The 21,961-nt window shown below is 42.9% G+C and overlaps 1 protein-coding gene across 6 annotated transcripts in view; it reads right to left on the bottom strand.

Moving 5' to 3' along the window:
- DIAPH2 (diaphanous related formin 2) overlaps nucleotides 1–21,961 on the bottom strand; it is a 914,723-nt gene that overhangs the window by 236,702 nt on the left and 656,060 nt on the right. For all 6 annotated transcript variants that reach the window (XM_063703105.1, XM_063703103.1, XM_063703104.1 and 3 more), the window contains one exon: nucleotides 9,749–9,914. In XM_063703105.1, coding sequence (XP_063559175.1) covers nucleotides 9,749–9,914 — 166 coding nt within the window. The remainder of the gene's footprint in view (nucleotides 1–9,748; nucleotides 9,915–21,961) is intronic.

Genomic DNA, 21,961 nt, shown 5'->3' with positions numbered 1-21,961 from the left:
ATACTTTGGCCTTTCAGCCTTTTTTGAGTTTTCATATGGTGCTTCCAAAGTTTCTCTTTGTTCTGAGAGACACAGTTCCTCTTAGGAACTTGCTATTATCTTGTTCTACTGCTTCTACTTTCCAGAAGTAACATTTCCCAATTTGGGAGAAGAGTTCAATCTAAGTGATTGCGGCCCATTCAGAACCAACCATAGATGGTCTGGCCTTTAAAGTAACCATAGCTCTTTTGATTTTGTAAACCATTTTAGTTTAAAAAGCTCAGATTTGGTCGGGTGCAGTGGCCCACGCCTATAATCCTAGCACTTTGGGAGGCTGAGGCAGGTGGATCACCTGAGGTCAGGAGTTTGAGACCAGCCTGGCCAACATGGTGAAACCCCGTCTCCTACTAAAAATACAAAAATTAGCCAGGCGTGGTGGTGGGTGCCTGTAATCCCAGCTACTCAGGAGGCCGAGGCAGGAGAATCACTTGAACCCAGGGGGTGGAGGTTGCAGTGAGCTGAGATCAAGCCACTGCACTCCAGCCTGGGCGACAGAGCAAGACTCCGTCTCAAAAAAAAGCTCAGATTTATCCTGAGGCCACAGGGAAGTTATGAAAGAATCTTAAGTCAGGAAACTAAGGTTATCTTGTTTGGTTTCTTTTGTTTTTAATTTTATTCTGACTAAAATGGGGTGAATGGATTAGGAAATGGAAATGGGTAAGAGAAGAAGACACAGATATCAGTCAGGAGGTCATTATTATAGTCCGGACGAGAGATGGTTGAAGCCAGGAACTCAAATACTGTCAGTGGGCTTGGAGAGAAATGGATGGATTCAAAAGTTATCTAGGGTCGCTCCCTCTCCCTCCCCCTCTCCCTCTCCCTCTCCCTCTCCCCTCTCCCCTCTCCCCTCTCCCCTCTCCCCTCTTTCCACGGTCTCCCTCTGATGCCGAGCCGAAGCTGGACGGTACTGCTGCCATCTCAGCTCACTGCAACCTCCCTGCCTGATTCTCCTGCCTCTGCCTGCCGAGTGCCTGCGATTGCAGGCGCGCACCGCCCCGCCTGACTGGTTTTCGTATTTTTTTGGTGGAGACGCGGTTTCGCTGTGTTGGCTGGGCTGGTCTCCAGCTCCTAACCGCGAGTGATCAGCCAGCCTCGGCCTCCCGAGGTGCCGGGATTGCAGACAGAGTCTGGTTAACTCAGTGCTCAATGGTGCCCAGGCTGGAGTGCAGTGGCATGATCTTGGCCCACTACAACCACCTCCCAGCCGCCTGCCTTGGCCTCCCAAAGTGCCGAGATTGCAGCCTCTGCCCGGCTGCCGCCCCGTCTGGGAAGTGAGGAGCGTCTCCGCCTGGCCGCCCATCGTCCGGGATGTGAGGAGCCCCTCTGCCTGGCTGCCCAGTCTGGAAAGTGAGGAGCGTCTCTGCCCGGCCGCCATCCCATCTAGGAAACAAGGAGCGCCTCTTCCCAGCCGCCATCACATCTGGGAAGTGAGGAGCCTCTCTGCCCGGCCGCCCATCGTCTGAGATGTGGGGAGCACCTCTGCCCTGCCGCCCAGTCCGGGATGTGAGGAACGTCTCTGCCCGGCCGCCCCGTCTGAGAAGTGAGGAGACCCGCTGCCTGGCAACCGCCCCGTCTGAGAAGTGAGGAGCCCCTCCGCCCGGCAGCCACCCCGCCCGAGAAGTGGGGAGCCCCTCCGCCCAGCAGCCACCCCGTCTGGGAAGTGAGGAGCGTCTCCGCCCGGCAGCCACCTCGTCCGGGAGGGAGGTGGAGGGATCAGCCCCCCGCCCGGCCAGCCACCCTGTCCGGGAGGTGAGGGGCGCCTCTGCCCGGCCACCCCTACTGGGAAGTGAGGAGCCCCTCTGCCCGGCCAGCCGCTCCGTCCGGGAGGGAGGTGGGGGGGTCAGCCCCCCGCCCGGCCAGCCAACCCGTCCAGGAGGGAGGCGGGGGGGGGAGGTCAGTCCCCCACCCGGCCAGCCGCCCCGTCCGGGAGGGAGGTGGGGGGGCCAGCCCCCCGCCAGGCGAGCCACCCCGTCCGGAAGGGAGGTGGGGGGGTTAGCCCACCGCCCAGCCTGCCGCCCTGTCCAGGAGGGAGGTGGGGGTTCGGCCCCCCGCCTGGCCGGCCACCCGGTCCGAGAGGTGAGGGGCGCCTCTGCCCGGCCGCCCCTACTGGGAAGTGAGGAGCCCCTCTGCCTGGCCAGCCGCCCCGTCCGGAAGGGAGGTGGGGGGGTCAGCCCCCCGCCCGGCCAGCCACCCCGTCCGGGAGGGAGGTGGGGGGGTCAGCCCACCGCCCAGCCTGCCACCCTGTCCGGGAGGGAGGTGGGGGGGTCAGCCCCCCGCCGGGCCAGCCAACCCGTCCAGGAGGGAGGTGGGGGGGGGGGTCAGTCCCCCGCCCGGCCAGCCGCCCCGTCCGGGAGGGAGGTGGGGGGGCCAGCCCCCGGCCTGGCGAGCCGCCCCGTCCGGAAGGGAGGTGGGGGGGTTAGCCCACCGCCCAGCCTGCCGCCCTGTCCAGGAGGGAGGTGGGGGTTCGGCCCCCCGCCTGGCTGGCCACCCGGTCTGAGAGGTGAGGGGCGCCTCTGCCCGGCCGCCCCTACTGGGAAGTGAGGAGCCCCTCTGCCCGGCCAGCCGCTCTGTCCGGGAGGGAGGTGGGGGGGTCAGCCCCCCGCCCGGCCAGCCACCCCGTCCGGAAGGGAGGTGGGGGGGTCAACCCCCCGCCTGGCCAGCCGCCCCGTCCGGGAGGTGAGGGGCACCTCTGCCCGGCCGCCCCTACTGGGAAGTGAGGAGCCCCCCCCGCCCGGCCAGCCGCCCCGTCCGGGAGGGAGGTGGGGGGGTCAGCCCCCCGCCAAGCAAGCCGCCCCGTCCGGGAGGTGAGGGGCGCCTCTGCCCGGCCGCCCCTACTGGGAAGTGAGGAGCCCCTCAGCCCGGCCAGCCGCCCCGTCCGGGAGGGAGGTGGGGGGGTCAGCCCACCGCCCAGCCTGCCACCCTGTCCGGGAGGGAGGTGGGGGGTCAGCCCCCCGCCTGGCCAGCCGCCCCGTCCGGGAGGGAGGTGGGGGGGTCAGCCCACTGCCCAGCCTGCCGCCCTGTCCGGGAGGGAGGTGGGGGTTCAGCCCCCCGCCTGGCCAGCCGCCCCATCCGGGAGGTGAGGGGCGCCTCTGCCCGGCCGCCCCTACTGGGAAGTGAGGAGCCCCTCTGCCCGGCCAGCCGCCCCGACCAGGAGGGAGGTGGGGGGGGTCAGCCCCCTGCCCGGCCAGCCACCCCGTCCGGGAGGTGAGGGGCACCTCTGCCCGGCCGCCCCTACTGGGAGGTGAGGAGCCCCTCTGCCCGGCCACCACCCCGGCTTGGGGGTGTACCCAACAGCTCATTGAGGACGGGTCATGATGACAATGGCGGTTTTGTGGAATGGAAAGGGGGGAAAGGTGGGGAAAAGATTGAGAAATCGGATGGTTGCCGTGTCTGTGTAGAAAGAGGTAGACATGGGAGACTTTTCATTTTGTTCTGTACTAAGAAAAAATTCTTCTGCCTTGGGATCCTGTTGATCTGTGACCCTACCCCCAACCCTGTGCTCTCTGAAACATGTGCTGTATCCACTCAGGGTTGAATGGATTAAGGGCGGTGCAAGATGTGCTTTGTTAAACAGTTGCTTGAAGGCAGCATGCTCGTTAAGAGCCATCACCACTCCCTAATCTCAAGTACCCAGGGACACAAACACTGCGGAAGGCCGCAGGGTCCTCTGCCTAGGGAAACCAGAGAACTTTGTTCACTTGCTTATCTGCTGACCTTCCCTCCACTATTGTCCTGTAACCCTACCAAATCCCCCTCTGCGAGAAACACCCAAGAATGATCAATAAAAAAAAAAAAAAAAAAAAAAAAAGTTATCTAGGGTCAGGCAAAGTGGCTCATGCATGTAATTCCAGCATTTTGGGAGGTTGAGGCAGGAGGATTGCTTGAGGCCAGGAAAACAAGATAAGCCTGGGCAACATAGGGAGATCTCATCTCTATTAAAAATTAAAAATTTAGCCAGGCATGGTGATGCATGCCTGTAGTCCTAGTTACTCAGGAGGCTGAGGTGGGAGGATCACTTGAGCCCAGGAGTTTGAGGATACAGTGAGCTATGATCACACCACTGCACTCCAGCCTGGGAAACAGAGCAACCCTGTCTCAATCAATCAGTCAATCTGGGAAGTAGGAGCAGCAAGCCTGAACAATGGCATAAAACGCTATGATTACTTGATATCATTTAGCATCTTAACACTTAGTTATTTTAATGCTCATCTAGGAGCTGTTCCAAAGTTTATCAAATGAACAGTAGCACATACTGATTTTGTTGAGGGGAAATTGGCTGGCATGATTAAAAGCAACGGTAACATTTTCAAGTTATGTCAATGAATCTAATAATTCTGCAAAGCCTTATTCCTATATTTGGTATATGAGGTACAGAATGAGGACACACACACAACAAATATTTATTGAGTGCCTGGGTAACATATTGTTCTTTAAAAAAACAAAACAAAAACACACAGAAGCAGCAGGAAACTGACAGATTTAAAACAGAAAAGAAGTATTTTCTATAATTTATTTGGAGCTGTGAAAGTTATAGAAGTATAATACTTGCCGTGAACACTTTCCCAACAGCTGAAATTAATTTTTATGCCTAAGCAAGATACTGCATGGTGGTGAAACATATACGGTTCACCGATTTTGAATATTCTATTCAAAATATCTCAAAAGAAAAAAAGACTATTTGTGCAGTCAACTATTTGAACTAAAAGAATGACTGAAGCATATAAAGGAGAATAAGCAAAAAAGATGTTTAGACATTGCATAAATATGGAATTTGATTTATTTGTATACACTTATGAAGTACAAGTGCAATCTTGTTACATGCATGGATTGCACAGTCGTCAAGTCAGAGCTTTTAGGGTATCCATCACCCGAATAACATACATCATACCCATTAAGTAATTTTTCTCATTATCCACACCCCTCCTACCACAAAACCCTCCTGAGTCTCCATTGTGTATCATGGAATTTGATTTTCTTCCACAAAATATGCAACTTAAATTTAGGGGCTATTAATTTTGTCTATATTGTATGCTGTTCTTTTTTTTTTTTTTTTTTTTGGAGACAGATTCTCGCTCTGTCCCCCAGACTGGAGTACAGTGGCGTGATCTTGGCTCACTGCAAGCTCTGCCTCCTGGGTTCACACCATTCTCCTGCCTCAGCCTCCCAAGTGGCTGGGACTACAGGCACCTGCTACCACACCCGGCTAATTTTTTTGTATTTTTAGTAGAGACGGGGTTTCACCGTGTTAGCTAGGATGGTCTCGATCTCCTGACCTCGTGATCTGCCCACCTCGGCCTCCCAAAGTGCTGGGATTACCGGCTTGAGCCACTGAGCCTGGCCTGTATGCTGTTCTTTAAACTCATGAAATCTCTGAGAAACTAACTAGAAAGGGTCTCAATTCTGAATTTAGAAATGTTTCTAATTATATATACCTTGATACCAATATATTGTACATTCATCTGGAATACCTTTAATATCCTCATTAGCTGAGTAATATAGAATAGGAATATTAACTAATAGAAGTATTCCAAAGACATTATCCAATTCTGCTTTCATTCATTTGAATTGTTTACTTTCAAAAAGATCTTAATCCATAATGTCAAATTCTTTTATTTGTATTTGCCCCATCTTTTAGAGGATATCTCTATCTGAGGAAGATTTTTTGGTATGTGCGTTTTGTTTATGCTACACATGCCAAATAGATCTCCCAAGATGAAACTCTGAGCTCATTTGGAAGTAATTTTTGGTAGCACATGAATCAGAACTCTTATTTTCTTCTCAGCACTACTGGTATTTTATTGCTTCCATCTATAGTCCAATATGCTTTTAGTGCTAAGAACCCTGAGGCCAAACACACAAAGCACTAAGAAAATGGGAACTTCTGGCGATTACAATTTTTGCCAATCTTTCAGGGTTCTTCCCTCCCCTGGGAGAGTGAAATCACTTCAAGTTCACTATGAAACAGGAACATGGTGAGCACAAATGATTGACTGAAGTTGGTGATGTTGATTTAGGAGTCTTCGACTTAAAGGTCAGGTGTAAAAACCTCAAACCTGCTTGTCAAACGCCTATGGATTTTTCAAGACTCTGCCCTAATGTCACTTTTTTTTTGTTTTGTTTTTTGTTTTTTTTGAGACGGAGTCTCTCTCTGTCGCCCAGGCTGGAGTACAGTGGCGTGATCTTGGCTCACTGCAAGCTCCGCCTCCCAGGTTCACGCTATTCTCCTGCCTCAGCCTCCCGAGTAGCTGGGACTACAGGCGCCCGCCACCGCGCCTGGCTAATTTTTTTTATTTTTAGTACAGACGGGGTTTCACCGTGGTCTCGATCTCTTGACCTTGTGATCCACCCGTCTCGGCCTCCCAAAGTGCTGGGATTACAGGCGTGAGCCACCGCGCCCGGCCCTAAGTCACTTTTTCTATGAAGGCCTCTCTGGCCAACACAGGCAGAGTTAGGCAGTTCCTCCTTTATGTTATTATCGCACCTTAACATATTTCTATGGCAGCACTTATCAAATTATATTGCATTTGTTTGTCTGTCCCCACTCATGGATAGAGAGAAACCATTCTCTTCCTTTTATCTGTGACCCAGAGCATTACCAAAATCAAGTTGGTTTTCAGTAATTAATGGAAAGGATAGTCAGAGAATGGCTAATAATATTCTACATCTGTATAGCATAGGTTTCAAGGTATTTTCAGATAGTAGTGAGGAAGACATGGCTTAAATTATTTTCCATCTTTTATAGACAAGGAAACAAATGCCCAGAGAGGTTATATGTCCCACCCACGTTCAAAACAGTTAATACGTTGTACACCTAATTCTCATGGCAGCAAGTTGATAAAGATTTGTAGATAGAAGTGGTAGCAGTACTGTTATATAAGGCAAAGATAGCAGTGGCTGGTCAGGAGGGCATTAGGTAAGTGTTTCAGACTGGTTGACACATTTAGGATCTGATTACTTGTTTTGAAAGTCAATCTTAACAGGTTCTCAAGAAATTAACTTAAATGGACATGAAACTGGACATAAGAATATCAAATTATTTACATTCAGGGACAATATATGAAAAATTCTTACTCTGTACTCAAGCTACATGTGCAGTGAAGTCAGCAGAAAGACATAAAACATATCCTACATATGTATGTAATATATATGACTCTGCCATCTCTGAAATTCCAACTGTGACCCAGACTACTAACAGGGAAAAGAATTCTTAGAGATCAATCCTTTAACTCTTCCATTTTACAAAAGACAGACAGAAATGGATAGCTAGAAAGGACAAATGACTTACTCAAACTCACACAGCTTTTTAGTGGCAGTACCAGGACACAAAATCAGGTCTCGTTAACAATAATATTCTTACATTTTTAAAAAACAAGTTATGATTGAAAAGTGATACAAGTAGAGTTCTTAGCCTTCTAGGCATATTGCTCATATGAGTACACACAGGCTGTAACACTGGAATTATTAGAAGAATGCTGCAACATGGGGGGGCAAGTACACCATCTACTACTCTGTGTCTGTGTATTGGGGAGGTAAGGGAACATATAATAAGACAGACAGTGTTTTAGGATCTAAATGGAGATCAACAATATTAATCATATTTATTCTTATATATTTTACATATATATTCTTTTATTTATTTATTTATTTTGGGACAGAGAGTCTCACTCTCTCCAGCGGCTCACTGCAACCTTCGCCTCCCAGATTCAAGCGATTCTCCTGCCTCAGCCTCCCAAGTAGCTGGGATTACAGGCACCCGCCACCACGACCGGCTAATTTTTGTATTATTAGTGAGACAGGGTTTCACCATGTTGGCCAGGCTGGTTTCAAACTCCTGACCTCAGGTGATCCACCCGCCTCGGCCTCCCAAAGTGCTGGGATTACAGGTGTGAGCCACCGCGCCTAGCCACATACATATTCTTATATATCCATTCACCCACAGACATTGTTACAAAAAAAATTATTGGATTTATCATTTCAGTGTGTCAACTAAAGTATATTTTCTGGTCCTCATTCCTTTTTAATGTTCATTGTTTTGTCCTTTTTGAAAATAATCCAAGTAGATATAACCTGTGCGCTTATGTGTTCATAGCATATAATCAGCTTTTAAGTTTTGAAAATGATTTGACCACTTTCTCTTAGCCCTCTTCTCATTGCCAGTAGAACACATTCTACTAGTTATGGGTTAGCTAAAAAGTATGTGTCTCTATGAAGGGTCAAAGACAAAAATCAACTAATATTTTCAGCAAAAAAGAAGACATATGATCATACTTCTGGAAGTCTGTGGATTAACTTCTGTGACTAAAGCTGCTTGTTTAACTGTTCGGGTATGCTCTGGGTTATAGGCCCTGGGTTAGGAGATGAAAGCAATTTGATTTCCACAAGCATATTCATATCTCACAGATGAAGTCACACCAAAATCAAATGATTTCACAGGGCAACAGCATTGACAAAGAAAGTACTGCTTTGGGAATACAAAGAAAGTACTGCTTTGGGAATACCTCACACTGGAATGAATTTGTTTGCTAACTGATCTTCCTGCTGGGGATTATTGCCAGAGGTCCTCACGCCTGTAATCCCAACACTTTGGTAGGCTGAGGTAGGTGGATCACTTGGGGTCAGGAGTTCGAGACCAGCCTGGCCAACATGGTGAAACCCCATCTCTACTAAAAATACAAAAATTAGCTGGGCGTGGTGGCATGTGCCTGTAATCCCAGCTACTCGGGAGGCTGAGGCAGGAGAATCACTTGAACCTGGGAGGCGGAGGTTGCAGTGAGCCGAGATCGCGCCATTGCACTCCAGCCTGGGCAACAGAGCAAGACTCCATATCAAAAAAAAATAAAAAATAAAAAAAAATATATATATATACACACACATATATAAATACACATATATATACACACACATATATATATACACATATATATACACACACATATATATATACACATATATACACACATATATATACTCACATATATATACACACACACATATATATATATACACCTTTACCTGTTTGATATCAACTATTATGCATATCTTTCTGTTACTATTGCAATCAGAGTCTGTGCTCTTCCTGCTACTCCTTTGTTAGATGCAGAGGACGTGTATTTCCATAGCATTTATATAGCAAAGCCTTTGATTCCTTTTAGCATCATAACTTGTACCCTAATTGCCACCCCCAATTAATGCTAATTTTACTGTGATCCTCAAGAGTTCCAGTTTAAAACAAGAGCCCACATTGTGAAAGAAACTTTAGGTATTCAATGTTATTTACACAGTCCAATTCAAAATCAGTTTCTCATTTAGGCTGTGAAAGAAACTTATTTATAAATCACAGCATTTGAATTTATTATGTGAAAAGTTCTAGATATTAATGTTTACGCTATGTGAAATTATAATATTATGCTATATAAAAATTGGGGTTATTTAAGTACCAATTCATTCATTTCCTATAAAATTTCAGTAAAACATTTCCCATGTATACCTAACATTGAAGATGATTCATTTAGGTCCACATTATGTTAAGCCAGCCATGACTTATAACTTAATTTTTATCCATGTCACAGGTATAAAATATCTGTCAATTCTTATTAAAAAAAGTCACATGAAATCAATATAGTCAATAGGAACATAAAATGACAATAGAAGGAAAACATTCAGAAATATAAGCAACAGGTCTTGCAATGCTTTAAGATGTATTACTTACCAAAAACAAAGTTCGGAAGTTGTTGAGATCACCAAAGAACTCTTCTATGCTCACTGTCTTTGAGTCAAAAATGAAGTATTCTCCAAGATTCTCATAGAGCTTCATCATGTTGTTGTGCATGGTGGAGAGTTTTTCATACTGTTCTCGGGCAGTCTTTGTAAAGCTGTAGCTTTTTGTTAAGGAACATGACTCAACAGTACCTTTTAAAGGCAATCAATCACTAGATGTTAAGATTGAATTAAATCATCACTTCTATAAATACATTAGTAATGCACAAATACTTGTGTATCAGTTTGTTAGGGCTGCCATGGTAAAATAGCACAGATTAGGTGGCTTAAACAACAGAAACTGATTTTCTCACAATTCTGGAGGCTAGAAGTCTGAGATCAGGGTCTGGTGGGTTTAGTTTCTTCTGAGGTCTCTCCATAGTCGTTCCCCTGTCTGTATCCTAATCGCTTCTTCTTACACTAGACATATTGGATTAGGGCCCACCCTAATCAGCTCATTTTAACTTAATTACTTCCTTAAAGTCCCTATATTCAAATATAGTCACATTCTGAGGTACATGGTGGTTAGGACTTCAACATACGAATTTTGGGGAAGACACATTTTAGCCCAAAATAACTTGATAGAGTCATTATATTGGTTAGTGAGACTTGAAGATCTTTAAATTAGGCAGAACTATTCAATATGTAACCACACGGAACATTTGTTAGAAAATGTTTGCTAAATGAAAGCATATAGGCATAAATACCAGAAAACGGCCTCATATATTTTTATGAGTAAGGTAGAAAACAGTGGCAAAAAACTTAAAGAAAAAACTATATATATATATTTTTCTCTCTTTTTAATATATATCTCTATATAAGTAGAGATAGAGGTTATAGTGAGGCCAGGTGCAGTGGCTCATGCCTGTAATCCCAGCACTTTGGGAGGCCAAGGCGAGCAGATTACAAGGTCAGGAGTTTGAGACCAGCCTGGCCAACACAGTGAAACCCCGTCTCTACTAAAAGTACAAAAAAATTAGCCAGGCATGGTGACACGCGCCTGTACTCCCAGCTACTCGGGAAGCTGAGGCAGGAAAATCGCTTGAACTCGGGAGGTGGAGGCTGTGCTGAGCCAAGATCGCGCCACTGCACTCCAGCCTGGGCGACAGTGTGAGACTCTGTCTCAAAAAAAAAAAAAAAAAAAAAAAAAAAAGAGGTTATAGTGAATTCTGTATATGAGTGTTATATATGTGTGTGTGTATACATATATGCATAACCCACATGAGGAAAGGAAACAGAGAAGGAAGAAGGTGATGGGGTTCAAGACACACTTCCCCAAAATATGGCACCTTGGAATTTGAGAAATCAGCAAAAGCAGGAAGTTCTCTCTGATCTTCTAATCCTTTTCTCCTGAAGCAGGCAAGAAAATAATTCTCTTAACTGCCTCTGAAGTAGGTTATAAGACCCTCATTTCAGAGCTGCTCCTCCTATACCTGAAGGAAAAGAATGTCCTTATCTCTGGAGACATATGGACACAGAGAAGAATCTGAACAAATATGCCTTGCTAAGTTCCCCCAGCTCATTACCATTAGATCATACCCCCTTTGCCTGATTATATTTCCCCACTGTCCACTCTTCATCAAACCTAATCATAAAAATACACAAGTTTCCCTGCTTCTTTTGGTCTTCATTTCTGAGGGCTCCTGTGTCACATAAAACTTGTATTAAATAAATCCATAAGTTTTCCTCTTGTTAATCTGTCTTTTGTTTTAGAGGTCTCAGCTACAAACCCAGCAATGGGTGAGAAGAGAAACTACTTTTCCTCTATAAAGGAGAGGAAGTGGCCTGGCAAGAAAGGAGGAAGAGGGGGAAGGAGGGAAGGGGGGAGGGAGAAGAGAGGATGAAGGGGGGAGGCAGAAGAGAGGATGAAGGGGAGAGGGAGAGAGGGACACAGAGGGAGAGGGAGGAGAAGGAGAGAGAGGTAAAGAAAATTTGCTGTAGCTCTAGAGAGAATTTTCTGTAGCTTTAGAACCTTAATCGCCCAAAGGGCTTGTTAAAACACAAATAGCTGTTTCCTGGGGCCCCAGATCAGGGACCTAAGAATTATCATTTCCAACTACTTTCCAGGTGATACTGATGTTGCTGGTCCAGGCCCACAATTTGAGTAGTATGTTCTAGAAAATTAAGTAGAAGCTATTATCTCCAGAAACTAATTTTACCAGTTTTAAAAAAAATTTGAAGGAATAAATGATCTTAACAACTACCATTACCAAATCATAAAATGAACCAAATATATAAATGTGTCCTACTAAAGATATCTCACTATATATAAATTTATACCTATAGAAAGAAATTATAACACATTTTTTCTGATTATAGAAGATATAAATGGCCCTTTTTTACAACTTAGAAATTAAAAACTTAAATCAACTAAAATTTCCCACTCAGAAACAAGTATTGTGAACATTTTGGAGCATTTCCTTTTGGTCTTTCTTCTATGGCTAGTAACTTTTGATTGTTATAGATAAGAATGTTTTAGAAAAAGGTAAGTGGACTAACCATAAAGAAAAAAGGAAACAAAATCAACAGTTTAAATTAGAGTTAAATCCATTAAAAATTAATAATGATCACAGAAGTAAAATTTCTCTAGATGCAAAAGTAATAGACTTGGAATTGTATAGAAAAATAATGGTGCAGTCTGGGGCATACTATTTTAAGATCTACTATAGAGTATTAATATTTTGTGGTGTTATTATTTTATCAAGTACTGATAATTGTGCCTTGAAAAACTTGACTTTATAAGATTTTCTGAATTCTTCACTGTGTTTTATTATAACCTGGGGCCAAATTTATTTTCCATGGGAACACAGCTCTAGTTCTATAATGGAAGTCAATGGGGAAATCAGACCATTTCTGGAAAGTTACTTTGCAGCTGACACTTATGGAATACACCATGATTTTAAAAGTGAGATGCCCACTTCCTATGTTCTTTTTTTATGCTACGTAAGTATTAGCATTCACATTAACAACACAACAGCCTCTTTCATGCTGACAAGCCACATTAAATCTTTCAGTCCTCAAGCCCATTTTTGTGTCAATAGACCCGAAAAAACAAACACATTTCTGACAGACTCTACTTTCCTTTTTAGCAACGGAAGGGTACACGTAATGCTTCATATAAAAACATTCTGATTTTTACCTTTGAGACTGTCATCATATATATATTGGTTTTTAAGAAAATGTTTATCATCATATTTAAGCACAGCAGAAAGAAGACTCTTCATTTTTTAGCAAAGAATGAAAGTGACATTTCTGTTTTCTAGCCTCTCTTCCCTAAATAAAACAGATTCATTCCAGGGACTCGCTAGGCAGAAGCACTTTGCAAAGGTCACTTACTTGTAATCTATTTGCAATGCAAATTACTAAACTGTTTGCATATTGCAGAAAGCTCAACATCTGTATAACACAGAGAAAAAGCCAAAGATAACAAAAAAGGGAAAATTTGTATGTTCCCCATTTATCATAACACAATTTTTCACCAGCTAAAACATGTCCATGTAGTGATACCAAATTTCATAAATTTGTTCTTATAGAACAAAAACTGATTTCAGAAATTGTCTCGTACCCAAGTGAGGAAACCTGAAAAATTCTGAGAATGGTTTATCTTGAAAATAACAAATGGAAAGCAGCCCAGTCTCTAAATCCTTCACTTATCTTCAAAGAGATTACTTTGTAAAAGGGATAGATGGCTGGCGAGTCAGCACTGAAATTTTTCACAATTGCAACCATGTCACCAAATCCTATATGGGACTGCAGGTAAGAAAAGAAGTGGACGACATCACTCCATATCATCCCTGTATTTAATGTGGGAATTTTAAAAACTTATTATTTATTTTAAATTATCTATATTATTTTTTAGAGACAGGATCTTGCTCTGTTACTCAGGCTGGAGTGCAGTGGCACAATCATAGCTCACTGCAGCCTCGAACTCCCAGGCTCAAGCCATCCTCCCGTCTTAGCCTTTCAAGTAGCTGGGACTACAGATGTATGCCACCACACCTGGCTTCATATGGGAAATTTTTATTTTGTTTTTTAAGCAGCCACTAAGTACAAGATACTGGGGTGGTATCATGCTAAGCATTGTGGTCGATAGAATGATCATTAAAGCCTTAATCTCTACCCTGAAATAGTTTATAATCTAATAGTACAAATAATTCTACCACCATCGATTTGCATGTGTATAAGACTTTATCACTTATTATATACCTTTCCTTCCATTATATCCCATATTCTTTATAACAACCTTTTCAAAAAGGCAGAGCAATATTACCATTCAAATTTTAGAGTTGTGGGAGCTAGATAAAAGGCAGTCATCCATTTAGGGTTAGAATGTAGACACTGTAATAGTCCATGGCATGATATCTAGTTCTTTTCATATAGAAGTGTATTGTTTACAATAATAGTGACCTTCATGTGGCAAAATCCAATATTAACTCCTTTATTTTTCTTTTTAGGTCTCAGCAGCATATGACACATTTAGCTACTTCTCTTAATTTCTGTGGCACAGAAATGAAAAGTTTTCTTTCTCACTTCCTCTCCTCTGGTAATAATTTCTTTTTTTTTTTTTTTGCTTTGCTTTCTTTTGTTTTGTTTTTTTTGAGACAGAGTCTCACTCTGTCACCCAGGCTGGAGTGTAGTGGCATGATCTCAGCTCACTGCAACCTCCGCCTCCCGGGTTCAAGCGATTCTCCCGCCTCAGCCTCCCAAGTAGCTGAGATTACAGGCGCATGCCACCATGCCCAGCTAATTTTTGTATTTTTAGTAGAGATGGGGTTTCACCATGTTGGCCAGGCTGGTCTTGAACTCCTGACCTCAGGTGATCCACCCACCTGGGCCACCCAACGTGCTGGGATTACAGGCATGAGCCACCATGCCTGGATTCCTCTGGCAACTTCTATAAAATGTTAGAGTAGAGGGCTTGGTCCTGAGCCCTCTATCTACATTCTCTGTCTAGTTGATTTCAGCAATTCACATAGCTTTAAATATCATCTATATTGATGACGCCCAAATTTATATCTCTCCTATCCCAATCTCTCCCCTGAGACACACACTTTCATAATCAACTGTCTACATATCATCTCTACTTGAATTTTTTAAAAAATGGTATCTGTTGATATTTCAAATGTAAATTCCTTTCTGAAAACCCTCTAATAACTTTCTACAACACTTGGAAGAAAATCCAAAGTCTTTCCCATGATTTACAAGGCTCTACATGATTTGTCCTCTACCCATCCCTGCAATGTAAGCTCATGCCATTCTCCCTTTAAAGTACTATGCCTGGCTACATCAACCTTCTTTCTGTTCCTTCAACATACCAAGGTCACAGACAACTCAGGGCCTTTGCACTTGTTCTCTCTGCCCAGACTGTTTCTTTCCCACCAAGCCATTCAGTCTCAGCTCAAATGCCACTTCCTCATAGAGGCTTTCCCCAACTATCCAATCTAAAATATCCATCCCCATCACTGTTACTCTGACCTATTTTATTTCATCTGAGAACTTAATCACTATCTGACATTATCTCTTTTGTCTATTTTTCTTATTTCTTATTTCAATCTGTTTATTGCCTACCTTTCCCTACTTAAAAATATGGTCCATGAAAGTAGACCTTCTCTGATCACTGACTCATCACCTAGACGTGCGCCTGGCACAGAGAAGAAATAGTAGCAGTAACAAAAGAAATGAAAATCAACAATAACGACAATGTAACTGTACCTAACCTTTTTAAAAAATAAATTGTGTGAGCCGCTGTGGAAGACTTCCCATGGACTAACTCATTTCATCTTCACAACAGCTTTCTGAGATAAAAAAAATAATTGCATAAGGTCACACAGCTAGTATGTCACAAAAATGGAAATAAACTGAGTGTGCCTCCAGAACCCATGTTCTTAACCAGTAAGCTATACAGTTCTTAAGAAATATTTGTTGAAGGAGTAAAGGCTCATTCTAACACTGCATAGGATGACACCACTGAAGGCTGGGTCATGGGCTGACTTGAGTACTTAAAAACCTGAAATCCCTTTTATGAATCTTAAACCAATTTCACAGCAAAACTCATTTACTGAGAATATTTTTACAGTACTATTTCATTGTATTTGAGAACGCATTTTAACCCCCTCGTTTCATCAATCTGAACATCTTAAATACATTTTAATAACAAGGTTGGCTTCAATCATATTTATTTTAAAGCTATATATGTAATAGTGAATATGTTTATCAGTAGAATGATGGTCAGCCTAAATTAAGTTTGTGTCTTTAGACCTGAATGTTGCTCTAGTAGATATTTTAGTAGATGTAATAGTTAATTTTATGTCAATTTGACTGGGTTAAAGGATGTCCAGATAGCTGGGGAAACATTGTCTCTGGGTGTGACTGTGAGGGTGTTTCTGGAAGAATTTGCATGTGAATCAGTAGACTGAGTAAAGAAGATCACCCTCCTCAATGAGGGTGGGAAATGATCCAATTTGTTGAGGGCCAAGACAAAACACCAAAGTGGAGAAGGGTGAATGCTCTCTCTCTCTTCTGGAGCTGAGCCGTCCATCATCTCTTGCCCTGGGACATTGACATTCCTGGTTTTGGGGCCAAGGGACTGGGACTGGGGCATAAACAATTGGCTCCCCTGGTTCTCAGGCCTGTGGATTTGTATTGGAACTATACCATCAGTTTTCCTGGTTTTTTAGCTTGCACAAGCTTGGAAGTTAGATGACAAGATGTCTCAGTCTCCATAATTCTCTCTCTCTATATACAGATGTATAAAATATTCTTATTTTATATAAAAAAGAAATATATATATATTCTTTTTCTCTGGAGAACCCTAATACAATAGATAAAATTTAAAACTGGCCATTTTGTTTATCTCCTATATTAAAGAATAGAAATTAAGAATACAGTTTAAAGAAAATAAGTCTTTTTATTTTTTTCTAAGAGACAGACTCTTGTTATGTTGCCAAGGCTGGAGTGTGGTGGCTATTCACAGGTGCAATCCCACTACTGATCAGCATGAGAGTTTTTACCTACTTTGTTTCTGACCTGGGCTAGGTAACCCCTGCTTAAGCAACCTAGTGGTCCCCCGTTACTGAAAGGTCACCATGTTAATGTGGACCTTAGTGCAGATGCCCAATCAGCCTAGCGCATTATAGCCCAGAACTCCCGGGCTCAAGCAATCCTCTCATCTCAGTCTTCTGAGTAGCTGGGCCTACAGGCATCTACCACCATACCCAGTAGAAATAAGACTTAAATGTATGTAGTGGGATGCCTCACAAAAAAAAAAAAAAAAAAAAAACTTACTATAAAATGCATTTTATGAAAGGCTAATGCTAATTGCCAGGGCACAGTGGCTCACGCGTGAAATCCCAGCACTTTGGGAGGCCAAGGCAGGTGGATCACTTAAGGTCAGGAGTTCGAGACCAACCTGGATGTGGTGAAACCCCATCTTTTCTAAAAATACAAAAAACAGCAGGGTGCAGTGGAGGGTATCTGTAATCCCAGCTATTCGGGAGGCTAAGGCAGGAGAATGGCTTGAACTCGGGAGGCAGAGGTTGCAGTGAGCCAAGATGATGCCACTGCACTCCAGCCTGAGCGACAGAGCGAGGCTCCATCTCAAAAAAAAAAAAAAAAAAAAAAAACAAAACAAAACAAAAAACCAGCAAGGCTATTTGGTGGGTTACAGGCAGTTTTGATTCTAGAAACAGAATGACATTTTCATGTCGTAGAGATACAAGGTATCTTTACAGCTACCTGTAGATTTCTATTTATAATATAAAGCGGGTATATCTTTAACAGGACCTTGTCTATGGAGAAGGAGGAGAAAGCTTGTTTCATCAGTAGAGATTTGATCTGGGTTACTGTTACTCCTCACTTGGGGTTAAGATTGAATATAACTGAGACTTAAGAAAGTGTATTGTAGACCATTATGATTGGTGTGACTGGGCCAGGCAGCCTGCCCTTAGTTGTGTTTTGGCAGCACTGAGGGAGAAGCCTATGGCCATATTTAGGGTGACACAGGAAAGCTGGTTATGGACATACTATATAACTAATGCTAGAACCTCTCCTAACACAGTTCCCTGAGAAACTACTGAAGGCACTGGTACGATCAGCAGCCAAAGGGCATTTGCTCCTGCATACCCAGATTTCCTGGCATTTGGTGCCACAGGAGAGAGTGACAACAACTACAAAAGCTTCAAAGAACAGGGCACTCTGGGGAGGATGATTAGACTATTCCAGGATCAAAATGTAGAGTGACCTCTTCCCATCTGTTTAAGCAACTTTGGAAGTCCTTGAAATATTTAAAGAGAAGAACTCTGGGAAAACAATGGACCTTCCAAGATGAAGGTAATTCAGGGTAATTTATAACCTAAAATAAATATAACCTTATGGCGGTGAAGTGGGACATATCTAATACATATAAACTTGTCAAGTATGAGAGGAAAATAAGAAATTCAATGCAATTTTCCTTTTACTAGTCCCCTTTCAAATTCCTTGTTCTACAAAGACAAATATTTCTGATTTTTCAAGCATGAAGTTATTTAAGATAACTGTAAGCTAAAATCACATCATCTTCTCCCTAACAGAAGTGTTCTTTGTGGGGTTTATAAACTAAAATGTGTGCAGCATTTTAAAACACTGCAAGGTAAAATGCTAATGTTTTGAAAATGTTATTAATCTGAAATCAGTTTGGTCTCAGTCATGAATCTGGAAAGTTAATTTATAAAACATTTATCATAAGTCCCACAAAGCATTTTTATTTCCTTTTTTTTTTCTTTTGAGATAGAGTCTCACTCTATCGCCCATGCTGGAGGGCAGTGGCGTGATCTCGGCTCACTGCAACCTCTGCCTCACAGGTTCAAGTGATTCTCTTGTCTCAGCCTCCCATGTAGCCGGGATTACAGGTGGCCAGCACCATGCCCAGCTAATTTCTTTATTTTTAGTAGAGATGGGGTTTCATCATGTTGGTTAGGTTAGTCTCGAACTCCTTCCTGACCTCAAGTGATTTGCCCACCCAGGCCTCTCAGTGCTGGGATTACAGGAGTGAGCCACTGCACCCAGCCCACAAAGCATTTTTATCTAGGGAATCTCATCTAGGGAAGCAGTGATCAGAATTACTGGGGTATTTATGCACTATATAGAATTCTCTTAAAGCTTTTATCACCCATGTTTTTGTGTGACTATATATGAATTTCTAGATTATATTCCTTAGTAATATACTAACAGTATGGACTTAAAATTCAACCTGAGATAGTTGTAATTCCTCCATAAGCTTATACCAAAATAGAAAGTAAGTTATTTCCTTTATTCTTTAATGTACATTTATATTGGTTTCGACTATTTCAGGTAGCTGAAGCCAGGTGTTATACCCCCTTGCCCTCTAACTGATCCTATTGGTAAAGTAGGATCACTTCATCAATGCTATGTGTAGAAAACTGTTTATCATTTTACTTAATTTTGATGTAAGGAGTAATTGTTACCACAAAAAACATGTTCCATTAGAATTAGAATAAGCATTAGCAGAGCACTGGGAAATGAAGAGTTTATAGAGCTCACAGATACTTGAGTCAAATCAGTTGCTACAATTTTTCATCTTCATAGGTAGTACCTTAGTTACTTATAATTTTCATTTTAAAAGCCTGAAATGTTAAATATCATTACTGCTGGATTGTTGAAGAACCTGGAAAAATCAACTTGAGATCCACTTAACCTTCACACAAGCTTTAGTTAACAACCTGGCATAATTACCCATTTAAATACAAGGAAGTCACAAATATACAATCTATTAAAATATAGACAGCATTTCCACTTTTTAAAACCTGTCAGAAAAGATTCCTCTTAATGCTAAAAACAAAACATGAATTTTTCCATTTAATTTGGATAATTTTTAGTTAGAAATTATTAACATTTCAAAGAAATGTACTTTAAAAATAATATTAAAATATGTGAAACTTACAAACCACACATTACGTGACGAATATGCATTGACAAGTATTTACAAATATGAAGCATTAACAAGGATAATATGGAATGCATGTATTAATTTTCATTTGGGTTCAACATAATACTTTAAAATAGTTCAAGATATAGACTAAAAAATTCTGTTAAAAATCAGATTATAGGCCAGGTACGGTGGCTCACGCTTATAATCCCAGCACCTTGGGAGGCCAAGGCGGGCAGATTACCTGAGGTCAGGAGTTTGACACCAGCCTGACCAACATGGCGAAACCCCATTTCTACTAAAAATACAAAATTAGCCAGGCGTGGTGGCGCACACCTGTCATCTCAGCTACTTCTGAGGCTAAGGCACGAGAATTGCTTGAACCCAGGAGATGGAGGTTGCAGTGAGCTGAGATTGCACCATTGCACTCCAGCCTGAGCAACGAGCGAAACTCAGTTTCAAAAAAAAAAAAAAAAAAATCAGATTATAAAACTGAGGCATGGCTATCATTACTGCCACCCATCAGAGCAGTTTGGGTGAGGACTCAGCCAGGACCAGGCCAGGACACAGGTGAGTAGCAACTATCCTGGTGGCAGCCCACTAGGACAGCCTCCCCGCAAACCTTCCAGAGGAGAATCAGTCACCTCACTTTTACACCTCTTCCATTATTCTGACACCCAATGTGGGGTTACGTCCATGTATTAGTCTGTTCTCATGTTGGTATGAAGAAATACCTGAGACTGGGTAATTTATAAAGGAAAGAGGTTTAATTGACCCACAGTCTCACATGGCTGGGGAGTCCTCAGGAAACTTACAATCATGGTGGAAGGCACCTCTTCACAGGGTGGCAGGGGAGGGAATGAATGCCAGCAGGGGAAATGCCAGACACTGATAAAACCATCAGATCTCATGAGAACTCACTATCATGAAAACAGCATGGAGGAAACTGTCCCCATGATCCAATCACTTCCCAATGGGTCCCTCCCATGACACATGGAGATTATGGGGACTACAATTCAAGATGACATTTGGGTGGGGACACAGACAAACCATATCAGTCCATAATCCCTTCTGGGGATCAGAATCACCAGATTTGTACTATCCGAAGTATATCAAAGTACCCCTGCTTCTCTTTTTTACCTCCTGCCCCACTGGAGTAGCCATTTTCTTAGTGCTCTCTCACTACCTAAAGAGTAGATCTTGTTAAAATAAAAAAAAAAAAAGAAAGAAAGAAAATTGAGGCATAGGACATTTAAATAATATAACAAAGATAGTATAGTCAGTGGTGAGTATTTTGAACCAAAGTCCTCAGTTTTTAACATAGAGGAGGTAATTATGCTACTAGAAAGATAAAAACATTCTGCAATGACCCCACTTTTCCATAAATGGTCTGAGTCAGCTAGGATAAAAAAAAAAACGCTTTTAAATAAGCCTCCTGTTAAAGTCACAAATGTGGTAGTTATTAGAGAGATAAGAAGTACACTCAGCACTCTTAATTTTCTCTACCCACTTTCTTTATTCACTCTCTTGTCTTTTATGTATCTGTCTTTTTATCCTTCCTTCGAAGACAGAGTTTAGCTTTGCATCCTTAGTCACCCAGCAGAGTGATTTCTTCACTCACTTATTCAAACATTTTGATTAAATGCCTACTATGTGCCAGGTATCTTCTAGGTGCTGATGACGGAGTAGTGAATATTCAGACAAGGTTACTGCTTTCCAAGGAGATGTCAGTTGAGTGGGGAAAATATACATTAAACAAATACAAAACATTTTTTAAATTGCAATTTGAAAAGTGTGACTGCAGGCTGGGAGCTGTGGCTCACAACTGTAATACCAGCACTTTGGGAGGCCGAGGCAGGCGGATCACGAGATCAGGAGATCGAGACCATCCTGGCTAACATGGTGAAACCCCATCTCTACTAAAAATACAAAAAATTAGCCGGGCGTGGTGGCGGGCGCCTGTAGTCCCAGCTACTCGGGAGGCTGAGGCAGGAGAATAGCGTGAACCCGGGAGGCGGAGCTTACAGTGAGCCAAGATCATGCCACTGCATTCCAGCCTGGGTGACAGAGTGAGACTCCGTCTCAAAAAAAAAAAAAAAAAGAAAAGAAAAGAAAAGAAAAGCGTGACTGCAAAGCTTAAGTTGTTATAAGAATGTATATTTGGGAGACTTAATAGACTTGTGGGGGACAGGGGTAGGCCATGAGTCTGGAAATGCTTCTTGAAAGATGACGCACTAAAACTCA

The sequence above is a fragment of the Gorilla gorilla genome, chromosome X, assembly GCF_029281585.2.
Source record: "Gorilla gorilla gorilla isolate KB3781 chromosome X, NHGRI_mGorGor1-v2.1_pri, whole genome shotgun sequence".
NCBI lineage: Eukaryota > Metazoa > Chordata > Mammalia > Primates > Hominidae > Gorilla > Gorilla gorilla.
Note: the sequence above shows the minus strand (reverse complement) of the source record. Positions and strands in the feature narration are given on the sequence as shown.